Genomic DNA, 16,126 nt, shown 5'->3' with positions numbered 1-16,126 from the left:
TGTTATGTTGTTCCATAGTATACAATCTCCCCTGTGATCATTTTGAAATATAATTCTCTCTGGAGTATCGTTTAAGTCGTGTTTGTTATTTCATCAACCATTTCTATAATGTGAAATATATACTATACATAATATTATGATATCCCAAGTTTAGGCCTACAGTATCCTTCCGTCGTAAATCTTTATCCAACTCAGAATAGGTATCACTTATTTGACTAGAAATGCCTTCTTATAGAAAATTGAAATATTTTACAATGTTTAGAGGTAATGAATACGTCTTTTCTTGAAGTCACTGACATGAGAATATATAAATGTTGATTAATCTCACTGTCATCAAGAGAGGCCACATCATCGAAGGAGGAAGTCGCGAGGAGTTTGCCCTTGATGGCACCAGTATAAAATAGCGTTCAGCAGTGGCAGCTGCAGACTCGATTTGTAAGGCACTCACAATGGTAAGATTGAGATATCATTCAGTTTTCGCAAACTAATCCCCACTGACGTCATGCATGTTTACCCCTTCCCGTGAGGGATCGGAATTTTCATGCATACCGACATACCCACTCAATACATTAGCGTAAACGGACACACTGGTAAAAATATTTATTTACAGTAGACATGAATGGATATTGCTGAAAAGTTCTTTCATTCCAGAGGAGAGCTCTCATATAATCCAAGCTTTTTTTTTTTTCTACTTCTTTTTCAGAAATCCTCCCTGGTAGCCTTGGCCGTTCTCGGGCTCCTGGTGGCCACGGTCTCCGCAGGAGGAAGGAGATACGGCGGTGATGCAGGAGGTGGTGGTGGATTTGGTGGACATGGTGGCGGTGGTGGCTTCACCGGTGGAAGTGGAGGTGGTCATGGTGGAGTCATCATCGGTGGATCAGGCGGTGGAGGCTACGGTAGCGGCTCTGGTGGTGGATTTGGAGGTGGATTCTCGGGCGGTCACTCCAGTGGCGGTAGAGGCTTTGGAGGGGTCGTCGTTGGATCTGGTGGTGGAGGTTACAACGGAGGCTCTGGCGGCGGATTCGTAGGTCACTCCGGTGGCGGAGGTGGATTTGGAGGAATTACAGGTGGAATCAGCGGTGGGGGATACGGAGGTGGATCTGGTGGTGGAATCAGTGGAGGTCATTCGTCAGGAGGCTTCGGCGGTCACTCGGGTGGAGGATTTGGAGGGGGAATTGGAGGCGTCATTTCTGGTAAGGAACACCCAAATTTGTTCTGGATTGTGCTATAGAGGTGATTGTAATCTGTGGCATGGTATGCACATTTCATCGGTTTTTACTTATGAGTTTCCTGTTTCTTTCTCTTTCCAGGAGGCTACAGTGGATAATAAATCTTCGTGGTTATCCTGTTTTGTACAATAAAACAAAACAAAAAATCTAGCTGTTTTATTACTTTATTACTCCTGGCACGATTGTTCTTACCATTTACCAATATACTGGTCACATGACCATGTTCTACCAAAGATTTCACCAGCTCTTTCAATTCTTATTCCCCAACGTCTGAGTAAGACCTAGCTCATATTCAAGAATAGGTTCAAATAGGCCCATAAATGACTTGGTCATAACAACTAATATATTACTGAATAACAGTCTATATAAAAGCTAATACTACTAGATATATTTAAATTATTTCTGTGAGCTCCATAAAACCTTATCCTAAGAGCATCTCTCTGATTTTTCAAAAGTGGTTCCTGATATTCTTCGTCCTAGAGGCTATGCAATAACTACCAATTTCTAGTTACAAAGTGGTCTTAAAAAGTAGGTCACCTTTTTTTTTTTTATCTTTGTTACCTTAGGCCGATAACCCCTTGGTAAGTATTGGATATTTGTGTTTTCACATATCAAAAAGTGCCGCAATTGAACATTCGCTTCCATATATATATATATATTGAAAATGAATATCAACATCCGTAAATATTAAATAGCACACATCCGTCAACATCTCTATCTCTCTCCAGCTATCACTATGAATGTATCCATAAACCCCAGACCCCAAACACTACCGCAGTAAACAGACCACAGACAAATTCTACACACAAACACACTGCATGTAAGCTCACAATCACACTTGCATCCACTGTCATTTGAGAAGGAGACCCTGTACTCAACACAATCCATTGATAGGTAATATTTCCTACAATTCATGTAAAATTGACTATGTATTTTTTTTATAATTTTCTTCTTAATAATGTACCTCATTTTTGTTCCAAATTGACATAATTGAAATTGTCGCTAAGACACTCGTGATATCAAAATGTTGATAAAAATATTCATCTCATTCTATTACAGTAGGAGTAGATATCCTGTATTGTGCAAGAAACATTGAAATGAATATGGATCTTTAAACAACTATGAGGATAGATAAAAGAAATTAATAGAAGAATAATGGACAATTTACAATGATAAAGTCAAGACGTCTCAGTCCACAAAAATAGCTCTACAGTAAAATGCCTAACGATATTAGTTTTGATACGAAATATCATTCAGTAGTATATCAATTAACCCATTAGAGCCCAAATTTCTTTTCAATGAAATTCTGATTTTTTCCAATAGTTTTTATTGCAAGAAAAACATAATTGCTTATAAAATTGAAAAATCACTATTCATAGTCAATATATACAATTTTAAAGTCAAGTCCTTATTTTAGGACCATGGGCACCAGAAAAAGTTGAAATTTAGCCACCTTGAACCTAAGACTTATATGAAAGTAAATCATTTCCATCCAACTTTCTGTATTCCTTAATTATGCTAAATTATACATGGGTATAATATAGAATATGTATATTATGCATAATCATACATAAGGTTGTTATGCACCATTTTCACTGTAGGTATGCCATTTATTTTCACAGAATCCTATGTGAAGTCCCACATTGCACTTTACATACTGCTTGCTTACTTTTCTCTTACACTGTGCACATTTCCTTTGTTTTCCTCCCTCTGTTCTTTCAAGTCGGTGTCCTGTACCATCAAATCTTATATCGGGAAGCACTTTTCCAGTCATCTTCTTCACGCGCCCTGGTTGCTTAGGTTTTGAAGGAGAGGTCTTATGTAGATAATACCTAGCAATGGAGCGCTTGAAGTCCAAGAGAGATGTTTTAGTTCCTGAGATGATAGTGCTGATTATCCAAGCATTCACAACAGCAGTGTCAACCAAGTTAGTGAATAGGTTGAAGTACCATTTCTTCCCTCTGACACCAATCCGGTATTTCTGGGTCAGCCATTCAAGGTGATCAACTCCTCCCATGTATTTGTTATACATGGCAATGAGATGAGGCTGGGGGACATTGATATGTTTCCTCTCTTTGTTGCTCCACCGTTTAGCAGACCCAACTGGGGTAAAGGACTGGTGATTACTGCCAATGGTAACTAAGCTATTGTCATTCCACTTTAGAAAGAAAATTCCATTTTCTTGGTCAGACTTGTAGTCATACACTCCACGTGACTTTTTTTCATGTCATTGTCACTCTCCAGTGACACATACATATAAAAAACATTTTCTCTCTAATTGCGTTATCATAGAAAATGGACTTTTTTGGCCATACTATGCCCATGGTCCTTTTTTAAGGACCAATGTATCTAGTCGTCTAGCTAAACAATGAATATGAACTACATGTTTTCAATACTATACTAGGAAACTAGATAGATACATGTATAAGATGTATGAGTTTCAGAAAAATCAAGCACCTATTACTGTGTGAAAACGAACTTCAAAATTGAGCAAAGCAATTCTGCTACTTACCGCCAAGATGTTGTTCTTTTTGTTTATATTCCAAGGAAAGGGATTGCAAGTATGAATTATTTATATGCCTGTAAGGGTGGAAGATAGGTTATTTTATCAATACCAAAAAATAAAAAGATTAGGGGATAAGTTTATTTTTGTAATAGGTAAAAATGTTGTCGGTCCTGAAATAAGGACCATGGGCGCTAATGAGTTCCCATTAACCCCCCTTTATTATACCTATCCCTATTATATTACACACAAGTTAACATATGCTGTTTATAACATATCTAACCATACATATTAATTATACGCCTAACCCCCATATATAGAAATTACCACAATACATAGAATAAAAAGACTAACACCTTTACCTCCGACAACCCACTATCCCCCTAGATTAACCGACGATGATGTAACCACCATGAGAGCTGAGAAGGTCAAGAGCCTACCAGCAAGAGAGCTAGGCAGGTCAAGAGCCTACCAGCAGGTGTGCCCGGGGTCAAGACCAGGCACTTACTATATTTTGCCCAAAGGGCCCATATATACTCTGTTGTTCATAACACCGGATTACTGTTAATAAATATAAGAAAATTCCCCCCTTTGGAGTTTACCTCGCCCGCATTAAGTCCACCTACAACAATCACCAACTAAAAAGGGGTTACAATACAAAGGAACTCACCTGATGGCGAGACCAAGGTAAGACTCTGTTGACATATGTGTTTGAATTTCCAACCCATTAATATTAGTCTCTTTTTCCAGTCAAAGGGCTCATATAAACTCTGTTGTTCATAACTCCAGATTATTGTTGATAAATAGAAGAAAACTGTATGTATGTATGTATGTATGTATGTATGTATGTATGTATGTATGTATGTATGTATGTATGTATGTATGTATGTATGTATGTATGTATGTATGTATGTATGTATGTATGTATGTATGTATGTATGTATGTATGTATGTATGTATGTATGTATGTATGTATGTATGTATGTATGTATGTATGTATGTATGTATGTATGTATGTATGAAAAGACATTATTGTAGGGTTGTTGGTTAATAAATTCGAATTTATTACACAAATAAAAATCATCTTTCCATAATCAATATATTATTTGTATTATCTTAAATAAACCCCAGACCCCAAACACTACCGCAGTAAACAGACCACAGACAAATTCTACACACAAACACAATGCATGTAAGCTCACAATCACACTTGCATCCACTGTCATTTGAGAAGGAGACCCTGTACTCAACACAATCCATTGATAGGTAATATTTCCTACAATTCATGTAAAACTGACTATGTCTTTCTTTTTGTGATACTTTTCTTCAAATTAATGTACCTTATTTTTGTTGTAAATTAACATAATTGAAATTGTCGCTAAGATACTCGTGATATCAAAATGTTGTTAAAGATATTCATCTTATCCTATTACAGTAGCAGTAGATGTACTGTACTCTCCAAGAAATATCAAAATGAATATGGATCTTTAAACAGCTATGAGGATAAATAAAAGAAATTAATAGAAGAATAATGGACAATTTACAGTAATAAAGTCATGACGTCTCAGCCCACAAAAATTGCTCTAGTATGCCTAACGGGATTAGTTTTGATACGAAATATCATTCAGTAATATATCAATTAAGTAAACCATTCCTGCATACCGCGGAACTCACCTGATGGCGAGACCAAGGTAAAACTCTGTTGACAAATGTGTTTGCATTCCGCCATCTTACTTGATCGCTTTTCGAAAAAGGTTCCACCCTATTAATATTAGTCTCTTTTTCCAGTCAGCAGTTTGGTGGAAATAGTTATAATAATAATAATGAATAAATTATTTTGCCGACATTTTTCGGGCTTTTCAATGTCGGCGGGCCCGTAACCCAATCAATGAAAAAAGTCTGACCTAATGAAGAGTAGTAAACAAACAGATAAATATTGATAATTCATAATAATTAAAAATATCAATAATAATACATAAATAAATAATAATAAATGAGTAATTGACATAAGATAAATGGCAGGCATTACAGCATACTGCTTAGGTCAGTCTTGTCCAAACTGAGGTCTGCGTACCCCTGGGGTACGCAACAAAGATCATAAACATACGTGAACAAACAAGGAACACACACACACACACACACACACACACACACACACACACACACACACACACACACACACACACACACACACACACACACACACACACACACACACACACACACACACACACACACACACACACACACACACACACACACACACACACACACACACACACACACACACACACACACACACACACACACACACACACACACACACACACACACACACACACACACACACACACACACACACACATACACTGACTCTGTATTATTTGTATTATCTTCAATAAAACTGAGTTTATTCAGCCATGAAGGGCACGGGGAGGTACGTAACAGTAGGAGAAGTTAATAAAGGGTACAATAGGGGAAAGTGTTTCGACAACACTGGCTTAAGTTTTTATCAAAATTATTCTTAAAAAATTTAACTGTACTGTACTGCACTGTATCTGTAGGAAATCTATTCCATTCATTCACTACACGGTTGGCAAAGTTGTTTTTACCCACTGACAGTTTCAGACGAATATTTCTTGTCTGATTTGCATTCCATGTGAACATTTCGTCACTTTTGATATTGTCAGTTCCCCCATAGAATCTCAAAGATCTCTATCAAATCACCCCTGAATCTATGACTTTTTGGAGAAAATAGATTCAAATATCTAAGTCGATTTTTGTATGAATTATTTTTCATATTTGGAATCGGTTTTGTGAATCGCCGATGTAGTTTCTCCATTCTGTCAATATTTTCAAATAGATTCAATGATCATACAGATACAGCATATTCCAAATGTAAACGAACTAACGATTTATATAGTTTGTTAATTGCAGGTGTACTTTTTAATTGAGAAGATCGCGCAATTAGTCCTAGAATCTTATTTGCTTTATCTAGGGCAGAAATACACTGATAATAATCATTACTGATAATCACGCCGAGATACTTTTCACTAACCACTTCTGTTAATGCACTTCTAAAGATTTCACGAGCTCCTTCTAGTTTTATTCCCAACCATCTGAGTAAGACCCAGCTCATATTCAAGAATAGGCTCAGATGACCTCAATAACAGCTTCCTCCTAACAATTGATATTCTAATGAATAACACTTTATACTAAAACTAATATTATTAGGTATACTAGATTTATCTCTTTGAGCTCCATAGAACTTCCATTTTTTTTTCTTACGAACATTCCTCTGATTATATTATCTACGGCTGATGCTTGGCCAACACTGATTCCTGATATTCTTCGTCCTGGAAGCTATGTAATATGTAAGCGACCAGTTTTTAGATGCAAAGTGGTCTGAATAGATAGGCCACCAATTCACTATATTTTGACATTTTGGTTATTTTAGGCTGAGAGCCCCTTGGCTAATATTGCACATTTATGTTTTTACGTATCTAAAAGGGCTGCTATAAAACATTCTATATATTTTTTTCCTTTTTATTCATTTTTTATTAGGAATAGTGGTCGTAGGAACACCGAGAACATATCCTACTCTTTTATTATTCTTAGTTTTTAAGGCTTCAAGATCTAATCTTTCAGAGGCTTGTCATTAAAGATACTTTCATCATTATACAAGTTACTTTTTTACAGGGGTAATAAAGCAGATAGAAAAAAACATATATTTTCTTTTATTGTCAGAATCATTATAAACACAAAGATGAGTTGTTAACCACTGTAGCCTCCTGTAAAGAGAAAAAGTGTATATAGCCTTGAGTTATAACCAGAGAAATGTTTGCTGTACACTTACATTTATCCTTATCTCTGTTCCGTAATACAGAATGAACTAGGATGATCCTTACCAGAGATGACGCCTCCAAATCCTCCACCAGAGTGACCGCCGAAGCCGCCTGTGGAGTGACCTCCACTGATTCCACCACCAGATCCACCTCCGTATCCTCCACCGCTGCTAATTCCTCCTGTAACTCCTCCGTGCCCGAATCCTCCTCCACCACTGGAGTGACCACCTACGAATCCACCAGAGGAGCCTCCGCCGTAGCCTCCACCACCAGATCCAACGACGACCCCTCCAAAGCCTCCACCAAATCCGCCTCCACCACCACTGGAGTGACCGCTCGAGAATCCACCTCCAGAGCCACCACCGTAGCCTCCACCACCAGATCCACCGATGATGACTCCACCATGACCACCTCCACTTCCACCGGTAAAGCCACCACCGCCACCGTGTACACCAAATCCACCACCACCTCCTCCTCCACTGTATCTCCTTCCTCCTGCGGAGGCCGTGGTCACCAGGAGCCCGAGAAGGGCCAACACTTCCAGGAACGATTTCTGAAAACGTAGACGTAGAAAAACATCAGAAATAACAAAGGCTCAAGAGACGTCCCAGCGTGGTTTATTGTGAAGTCTCCCCTCGAATGCAAGAGCTTCTCTGTGATATTCTTCCATTTCTATTGCAAAACACTATGTATACATTTGTGTGTGTTTATGTTAGTGTTTGGCAGTTGGTTGTGAATAAGAGCGTCCAACCCTCTCACAAAGGTTGAACCTAGCTTCTGAAAAGCGAGTGATATCTCATTCTTACCATTATGAGCGCGTCACGAAACAAGTCTGCAGCTGCCACGAGTGGACTCCGTTTTATATTGGTGCCATCAAGGGCAATTGTCGAGCGGCTTCCTTCTCCGATGATGCAGCCTTTTCGGGTGGGGGTGAGTTTATGATTCATCATTTACTCGAGAGCTAAATGACACTTTCCGCAGATTATCAAGGTCTCCCCAACCCTCGTATCTCCATCTGATCAATAGACCCACTTGTATCTGGCACTCGGTTTCCGTGTCTATTCGGTTTCTCAGAATCTCTTGTTATCTTTTTTTTTTTTTTTTTTTGCGAGATCTAAAACTTTCTTAGTCTCTTCTCTCTAAACTTTCTCTATTTTGACCATATATTTATTTTTTATGGCGACCAAACTACTGCACCATACTTCAATGTAGGACAAATCAGGCTTTTAATTTACCTTTCATGTTCGTCATGTGTTTCTCCATAAAGAGGAATGCTGTTCTTATGATCTCTCATAGATTACAATTCTTTCCTTTGATAATGTTGAAGTACGTCTCTCTTTTTAGTTTTGTTTAAATCGTGCATCCTATTTTATCAATCGCGTCCATAATGTCATCAATGTAATCGTGCACGGAATATTGTCACTGGGAAAATTGCCACTGGAAACATTGCTACTGGGAACATTGCCAATGTGGGAACATTGCCACTGGGAACATTGCCAATGTGGGAACTTTGCCACTGGGAACATTGCCACTGGGAACATTGCCAATGTGGGAAAATAGATTAATTTGGAAGTGGGTAGAAACAACTTCGCCAACCATGTAGTTAATGAATGGAATAGAATTCCTGCAGAGACAGTGCAATGTAGTTCAGTTCGAAGCGTTAAGATTCGTTTAGGTAAACATCTAAGCAAGATACTGTAATGAATGCCATTTATTTTATATTATTTGACAGATTGGAAAAAAAGATACAACGGCGAGCCACAAAACTGATTTAAAATATAAAGAAAATCATCTGAAAATCGACATAAAACATATGAATTTGTTTTCCCTAAAAAAGTGTAGACTCAGAGGTGACTTGATACAGGTCTTTAAGATTCTAAAAGGAATGACAACATCATATGTGACAAAATTTTTACACAATGAAAATCTGGCAAGAAATAGTGGTCTCAAACTGTCAGGAAATAGATTTAATTTGGAAGTGGGTAGAAACAAGTTCGCAAATCATGTAGTTAATCAATGGAATAGAGATCCTGTAGAGGCAGTGCAATGTAGTTTAGTTCGAAGCGTTAAGATTCGTTTAGTTAAACCTTTAAGCAAGATGCTGTAATGACTGCCATTTATTTTATATTATTTGTTTATTTGTATGTTATTATTTATCTATTTGTTTATTATTTGTTTGATTTTCATTTACTATTATCTATCTGTTGATTTATTATCATTTACTATTTACCTGTTTGTTTATCATTTAATTATACCTATGCATTGATTCATTTCATTTATAATTAATCTTTATCCAAGTGTCACATATCTGACTAAAGATTATCTTCATATAGAATATGGAAGTATTGCTCTCTCATCGTGAAGAATAAGTTCTTCCTCCAAAACATTATAACGTTCCCTGGTAATGTAAACCTCTTTTCCTGAAGGCACTGACCTGAGAAAATATAATCATCGAAGGAGGAAGTCGCGTACAACCGTAGCAGCTGGAAGCTCGATTTGCAAGGCACTCACAATGGTAAGAACGAGATATCACTCAGTTTTCGAAACTAATGATGACATGCATGTTTATCCCTTCCCGTGAGTGACGGGACTTTTCATGTATACAGACACACCCACTGAACACATTAACGTAACGCACACACTGGTCAATATATCAATACGCACTACATATGAATGGATATTGCTGAAAAGCTCTTTAATCCCAGAGGAGAGCTCGCATATATTTCAGTGAGACGAGTCTTCAAGCTTTTCTTTTCTTGAATGTTTTCTACTTCTTTTCAAAAATCCTTCCTGGTGGTCTTGGCCGTTCTCGGGCTCCTGGTGGCCACGGTCTCCGCAGGAGGAAGGAGGTACGGCGGTGGTGCAGGAGGCGGTGCTGGATTTGGTGGACACGGTGTCTGTGGTGGCTTCACTGGTGGAAATGGAGGTGGTCATGGTGGAGTCAGGCAGTGGAGGATATGGAAGTGTCTCCGGTAGTGGATTTGGAGGTAGGTTCTTGGGCGGTCATTCCAGTGGAAGATGTGGATATAATGGAGGTTCTGGAGGGATCGTCGTTAGACCTGGTGGTGGAGGTTACAACGGAGGATCAGGCGGTGGATTCGTAGGAGGTCACTCCGATGGCGGAGGTGGATTTGGAGGAGCTACAGAAGGAATCGGCGATGGAGGCTACGGAGGTGGATTCAGTGGTGGAATTAGTGGAGGTCACTCGTCAGGCGGCTTTGGCAGTCACTTGGGTGGAGGATCTGCAGGTGGATTTGGAGTCGTTACTTCTGGTAAGGATCACCCAAGTTGGCTCTGAATTAAGCTATGAAGGTGATTGTAAATTTGGTAGGTTATACATTATTTTATCGCTTTTTACTCGAGATTTTCCCTTTTTCTCTTTCCAGGAGGCTACAGTGGATAACAATAAAGAAATCAATGTTTCTGTCTGTTTTAATAATCCTGTAAAAAGTAATCTACCTACTAATAAAAGAACTTTGAAATTAAAGCTTTTGAATAATTATATCATATATTGGGTCTCGTTTAAAGATTGTTGGGACCGTTGCGCTAAACATTTACGATTATATGGAACATATAACCATATTGTCAATGTTGGAGTTTTTATTCAGTTTTCTTTCATCTATACCTACTGATTAGCCAGGCACACAAGCTACTGTATGTAACAAGCTTTGCATGTTGTGTACAAACAGTAGGCCCACAGTGTTTTTTTTTTCTTTCTTTTTTCTTTTCCTTTTCTTTAATCGTTATTCCAGAGGTATTCGTCCGTTCGGCGCGAAAAAAAAAGAGAGATTTTTCCGATTTTTATCATATTTTGATTTCGGGTTTTCCAACGTCGGCGTGCCCGTAACCCAATGTCTAAAGTAGTCTGACCTAATGATGAATAGTAAAAAAACAGATGAATAATGATAGATATAATAAATTAATAAACAATAACAAATGAATAATTGAAATAAGACAAATGGCAGGCATAGCATTTTGCTTAGGTGTTTATCTAAATGAATCTTAAACCTTCGAATTATACTACATTGCACTGCCTGTGCAGGAAGTTTACTCCATTCATTCACTACACTCTTGGCGAAGTTGTTCTTACCCACTTCCAAATTAAATCTACTTCCTGGCAGTTTGAGACGATTATTTCTTGTCTGATTTGCATTCATTGTGAAAACTTCGTCACTTTTGATGTTCTTAATTCCCCTTAGAATCTTAGATGTCTGTATCAAATCACCCCTGAATCTACGCTTGTTTAAGGAAAATGAATTCATATTGTTAAGGCGATATTTGTATGATTTATTTTTATATCTGGAATCAGTTTTGTAGCTCGCCGTTGTACTTTTTCCAATCTGTCAATGCCTTTAATGTGATTCGATGACCATACGGATTCGGCACATTCCAAATGCACACCAATTAATGAGGTATATAGCTTGTTAATGACAGATGGACTTCTAAATTCAATAGATCGCGCAATCAGTCCTATCATCTTATTTACATTCTGAGGAGAACATACACTGATAACTATCATTACTGATAATTACTCCGAGATTCTTTTCATTTACCACATTCGTTAATGAATTTCTAAGACTATTCACGAGATCCTTCTAGTTTTATCCCCCACCATTCGAGTAGGAGCTAGCTCATATTCAAGAATAGGCTCAAATGGGCTCAAGAATGGCTTCCTCATAACAACTGATATTCTAATAAATAACACTTCATACTAAATATAGACTTGTCTCTGTGAGCTCCATAAAACCTTGCATTTGTTATCTTCCGTACATTCCTCTGATTATATCATCAACGGTTCATACTTAGCCAACATTGATTCCTGATATTCTTCATCCTGCAAGCTGTGCAATATGTGAACTACCAGTTTCTAGACGCAAAGTGTTCTGAATAGGTAGGCCACCTATTTACTATATTCTAATATTTTAATTGTCTTAGTCTGATAGATCCTTGACAAGTATTGCACATTTATGTTTTTACATATCTAAAAGGGCCGCTATGAAATATTTTTGTAGCATTAAGAACACCGAGAACGCTGGCATACAGCACTGTATTATTCTTAGCCCTTACTGCTCAAACAACTAATTGTCGTGAAATTTGCTTTCATCAATATACATGTTACTTTTTTAAAGGGTTAATTAAGTATACAGAAAAACTTATTGTAACTTATTTATTACCCACTGTAGCCTCCTGTAAAGAGAAAAAAAAATTATATAACCATAAGTTATAGCCAGTGAAATGTTCAATGTATACAAACGTATATGCATATCTCTGTTTCGTAATCCATAATGAACTGGGGTGACCCTTACCAGAGATGACGCCTCCAAATCCCCCTCCAAATCCTCCACCCGAGTGACCGCCAAAGCCGCCTGTGGAGTGACCTCCACTGATTCCACCACCAGATCCACCTCCGTATCCTCCACCACTGCTGATTCCTCCTGTAACTCCTCCGTGCCCGAATCCTCCTCCACCACTGGAGTGACCACCTACGAATCCACCAGAGGAGCCTCCGCCGTAGCCTCCACCACCAGATCCAACGACGACCCCTCCAATGCCTCCACCAAATCCGCCTCCACCACCACTGGAGTGACCGCTCGAGAATCCACCTCCAGAGCCACCACCGTAGCCTCCACCACCAGATCCACCGATGATGACTCCACCATGACCACCTCCACTTCCACCGGTAAAGCCACCACCGCCACCGTGTACACCAAATCCACCACCACCTCCTCCTCCACTGTATCTCCTTCCTCCTGCGGAGGCCGTGGTCACCAGGAGCCCGAGAAGGGCCAACACTTCCAGGGACGATTTCTGAAAACGTAGGAGTGAAAATGCTTCAGAAATAATAAAGTTTCAGAAGATCTCCCTCTAGGTTAATTTTGAAGTCTCCTCTCAATTAAACGGACTTCTCTATAAAATAATTTAATTTATATTGTAAAATATTAATTCATGTTCACCAGTTTGTGCGTTCACGTCAGTGTGTGGCAGTTGGGTGTGTCTGTGAATGAGTACCTAACCCTAACACGAGGGTTTTGATATGCATGATATCATCGGATTTGAGTGTGTGAAAAGTCAGTGGTGTCTTGTTGTTACCATTATGAATGCGTCACGAAATGAATCTGCAGCTCACATGGGTGGACGCCATTTTATACTGTCACCATCAAGGGCAATTGACGAGCGGCTTCCTTCTTAGATGATGCGGCCTTTTCCAATGGCGTTGAGCTTATGATTCATCATTTACTTGAGTGCTAAATGACACACTTGGCGGACCACCAAGGGTGTCGTGTCCCCGCCATTCGTGTCAATATCTGATCAGTAGGCCTACTTCTATCTGGCACTCGGTTAACGTGTCTATACAATCTCTCATCGTGTTTCGCAGTGAAATCTGGAATTTCCTTAGTCTAGTCTCTCTGAACTTGCTCTGTTTTGATTGTATTTCTTTCTTTCTTTATCTACTTATCTATTTATTTATTTATTTATTCATCTATTCATTTATTTATTTATTTATTTATTCATTTTTGTGTGGTGACCACACCAGTGCCCCATACTCCAATATAGGACAAGTCAGGTTTTTAATTACCTTTTATATTCATTACATGTTTATTCATGTACTGGAATGCTACTGTTATGTTGTTCCATAGTATACAATCTCCCCTGTGATCATTTTGAAATATAATTCTCTCTGGAGTATCGTTTAAGTCGCGTTTGTTATTTCATCAACCATTTCTATAATGTGAAATATATACTATACATAATATTATGATATCCCAAGTTTAGGCCTACAGTATCCTTCCGTCGTAAATATTTATCCAACTCAGAATAAGTATCACTTATTTGACTAGAAATGCCTTCTTATAGGAAATTGAAATATTTTACAATGTTTAGAGGTAATGAATACGTCTTTTCTTGAAGTCACTGACATGAGAATATATAAATGTTGATTCATCTCACTGTCATCAGGAGAGGCCACATCATCGAAGGAGGAAGTCGCGAGGAGTTTGCCCTTGATGGCACCAGTATAAAATAGCGTTCAACAGTGGCAGCTGCAGACTCGATTTGCAAGGCACTCACAATGGTAAGAACGAGATATCACTCAGTTTTCGCAAACTAATCCCCACTGACGACATGCATGTTTACCCCTTCCCGTGAGGGATCGGAATTTTCATGTATACCGACATACCCACTCAATAAATTAGCGTAAACTGACACACTGGTAAATATATTTATTTACAGTAGACATGTATGGATATTGCTGAAAAGCTCTTTCATTCCAGAGGAGAGCTCGCATATAATCCAAGCTTTTCTTTTTTTGAATGTTTTCCACTTCCTTTTCAGAAATCCTCCCTGGTAGCCTTGGCCGTTCTCGGGCTCCTGGTGGCCACGGTCTCCGCAGGAGGAAGGAGGTATGGCGGTGGTGCAGGAGGTGGTGGTGGATTTGGTGGACATGGTGGCGGTGGTGGCTTCACCGGTGGAAGTGGAGGTGGTCATGGTGGAGTCATCATCGGTAGATCAGGCGGTGGAGGCTACGGTAGCGGCTCTGGTGGTGGATTTGGAGGTGGATTCTCGGGCGGTCACTCCAGTGGCGGTGGAGGCTTTGGAGGGGTCGTCGTTGGATCTGGTGGTGGAGGTTACAACGGAGGCTCTGGCGGCGGATTCGTAGGTCACTCCGGTGGCGGAGGTGGATTTGGAGGAATTACAGGTGGAATCAGCGGTGGGGGATACGGAGGTGGATCTGGTGGTGGAATCAGTGGAGGTCATTCGTCAGGAGGCTTCGGCGGTCACTCGGGTGGAGGATTTGGAGGGGGAATTGGAGGCGTCATTTCTGGTAAGGAACACCCAAATTTGTTCTGGATTGTGCTATAGAGGTGATTGTAATCTGTGGCATGGTATGCACATTTCATCGGTTTTTACTTATGAGTTTCCTGTTTCTTTCTCTTTCCAGGAGGCTACAGTGGATAATAAATCTTCGTGGTTATCCTGTTTTGTACAATAAAACAAAACAAAAAATCTAGCTGTTTTATTACTTTATTACTCCTGGCACGATTGTTCTTACCATTTACCAATATACTGGTCACATGACCATGTTCTACCAAAGATTTCACCAGCTCTTTCAATTCTTATTCCCCAACGTCTGAGTAAGACCTAGCTCATATTCAAGAATAGGTTCAAATAGGCCCATAAATGACTTGGTCATAACAACTAATATATTACTGAATAACAGTCTATATAAAAGCTAATACTACTAGATATATTTAAATTATTTCTGTGAGCTGTGACTTGGTCATAACAACTAATATATTACTGAATAACAGTCTATATAAAAGCTAATACTACTAGATATATTTAAATTATTTCTGTGAGCATCTCTCTGATTTTTCAAAAGTGGTTCCTGATATTCTTCGTCCTAGAGGCTATGCAATAACTACCAATTTCTAGTTACAAAGTGGTCTTAAAAAGTAGGTCACCTTTTTTTTTTTTTTATCTGTGTTACCTTAGGCCGATAACCCCTTGGTAAGTATTGGATATTTGTGTTTTCACATATCAAAAAGTGC

General features: G+C 38.9%; 1 protein-coding gene across 1 annotated transcript; it reads left to right on the top strand.

Annotated features, from left to right (window-relative positions):
- Positions 1 to 13,671: 13,671 nt before the first annotated feature.
- On the top strand, positions 13,672 to 15,437 carry LOC143041583 (uncharacterized). Its single transcript, XM_076213594.1, has 2 exons — positions 13,672 to 13,740; positions 14,910 to 15,437. The coding sequence occupies exons 1-2, from the start codon at positions 13,672 to 13,674 to the stop codon at positions 15,435 to 15,437; spliced, it is 597 nt and encodes a 198-aa protein (XP_076069709.1).
- Positions 15,438 to 16,126: the final 689 nt, after the last annotated feature.

This window comes from Oratosquilla oratoria, chromosome 31 (assembly GCF_046742065.1).
Source record: "Oratosquilla oratoria isolate Oo_2021 chromosome 31, ASM4674206v1, whole genome shotgun sequence".
In the NCBI taxonomy this organism is placed as follows: Eukaryota; Metazoa; Arthropoda; class Malacostraca; order Stomatopoda; family Squillidae; genus Oratosquilla; species Oratosquilla oratoria.
The sequence above is the reverse complement of the archived record's forward strand: the minus strand, read 5'-3'. Positions and strand labels throughout refer to the sequence as shown.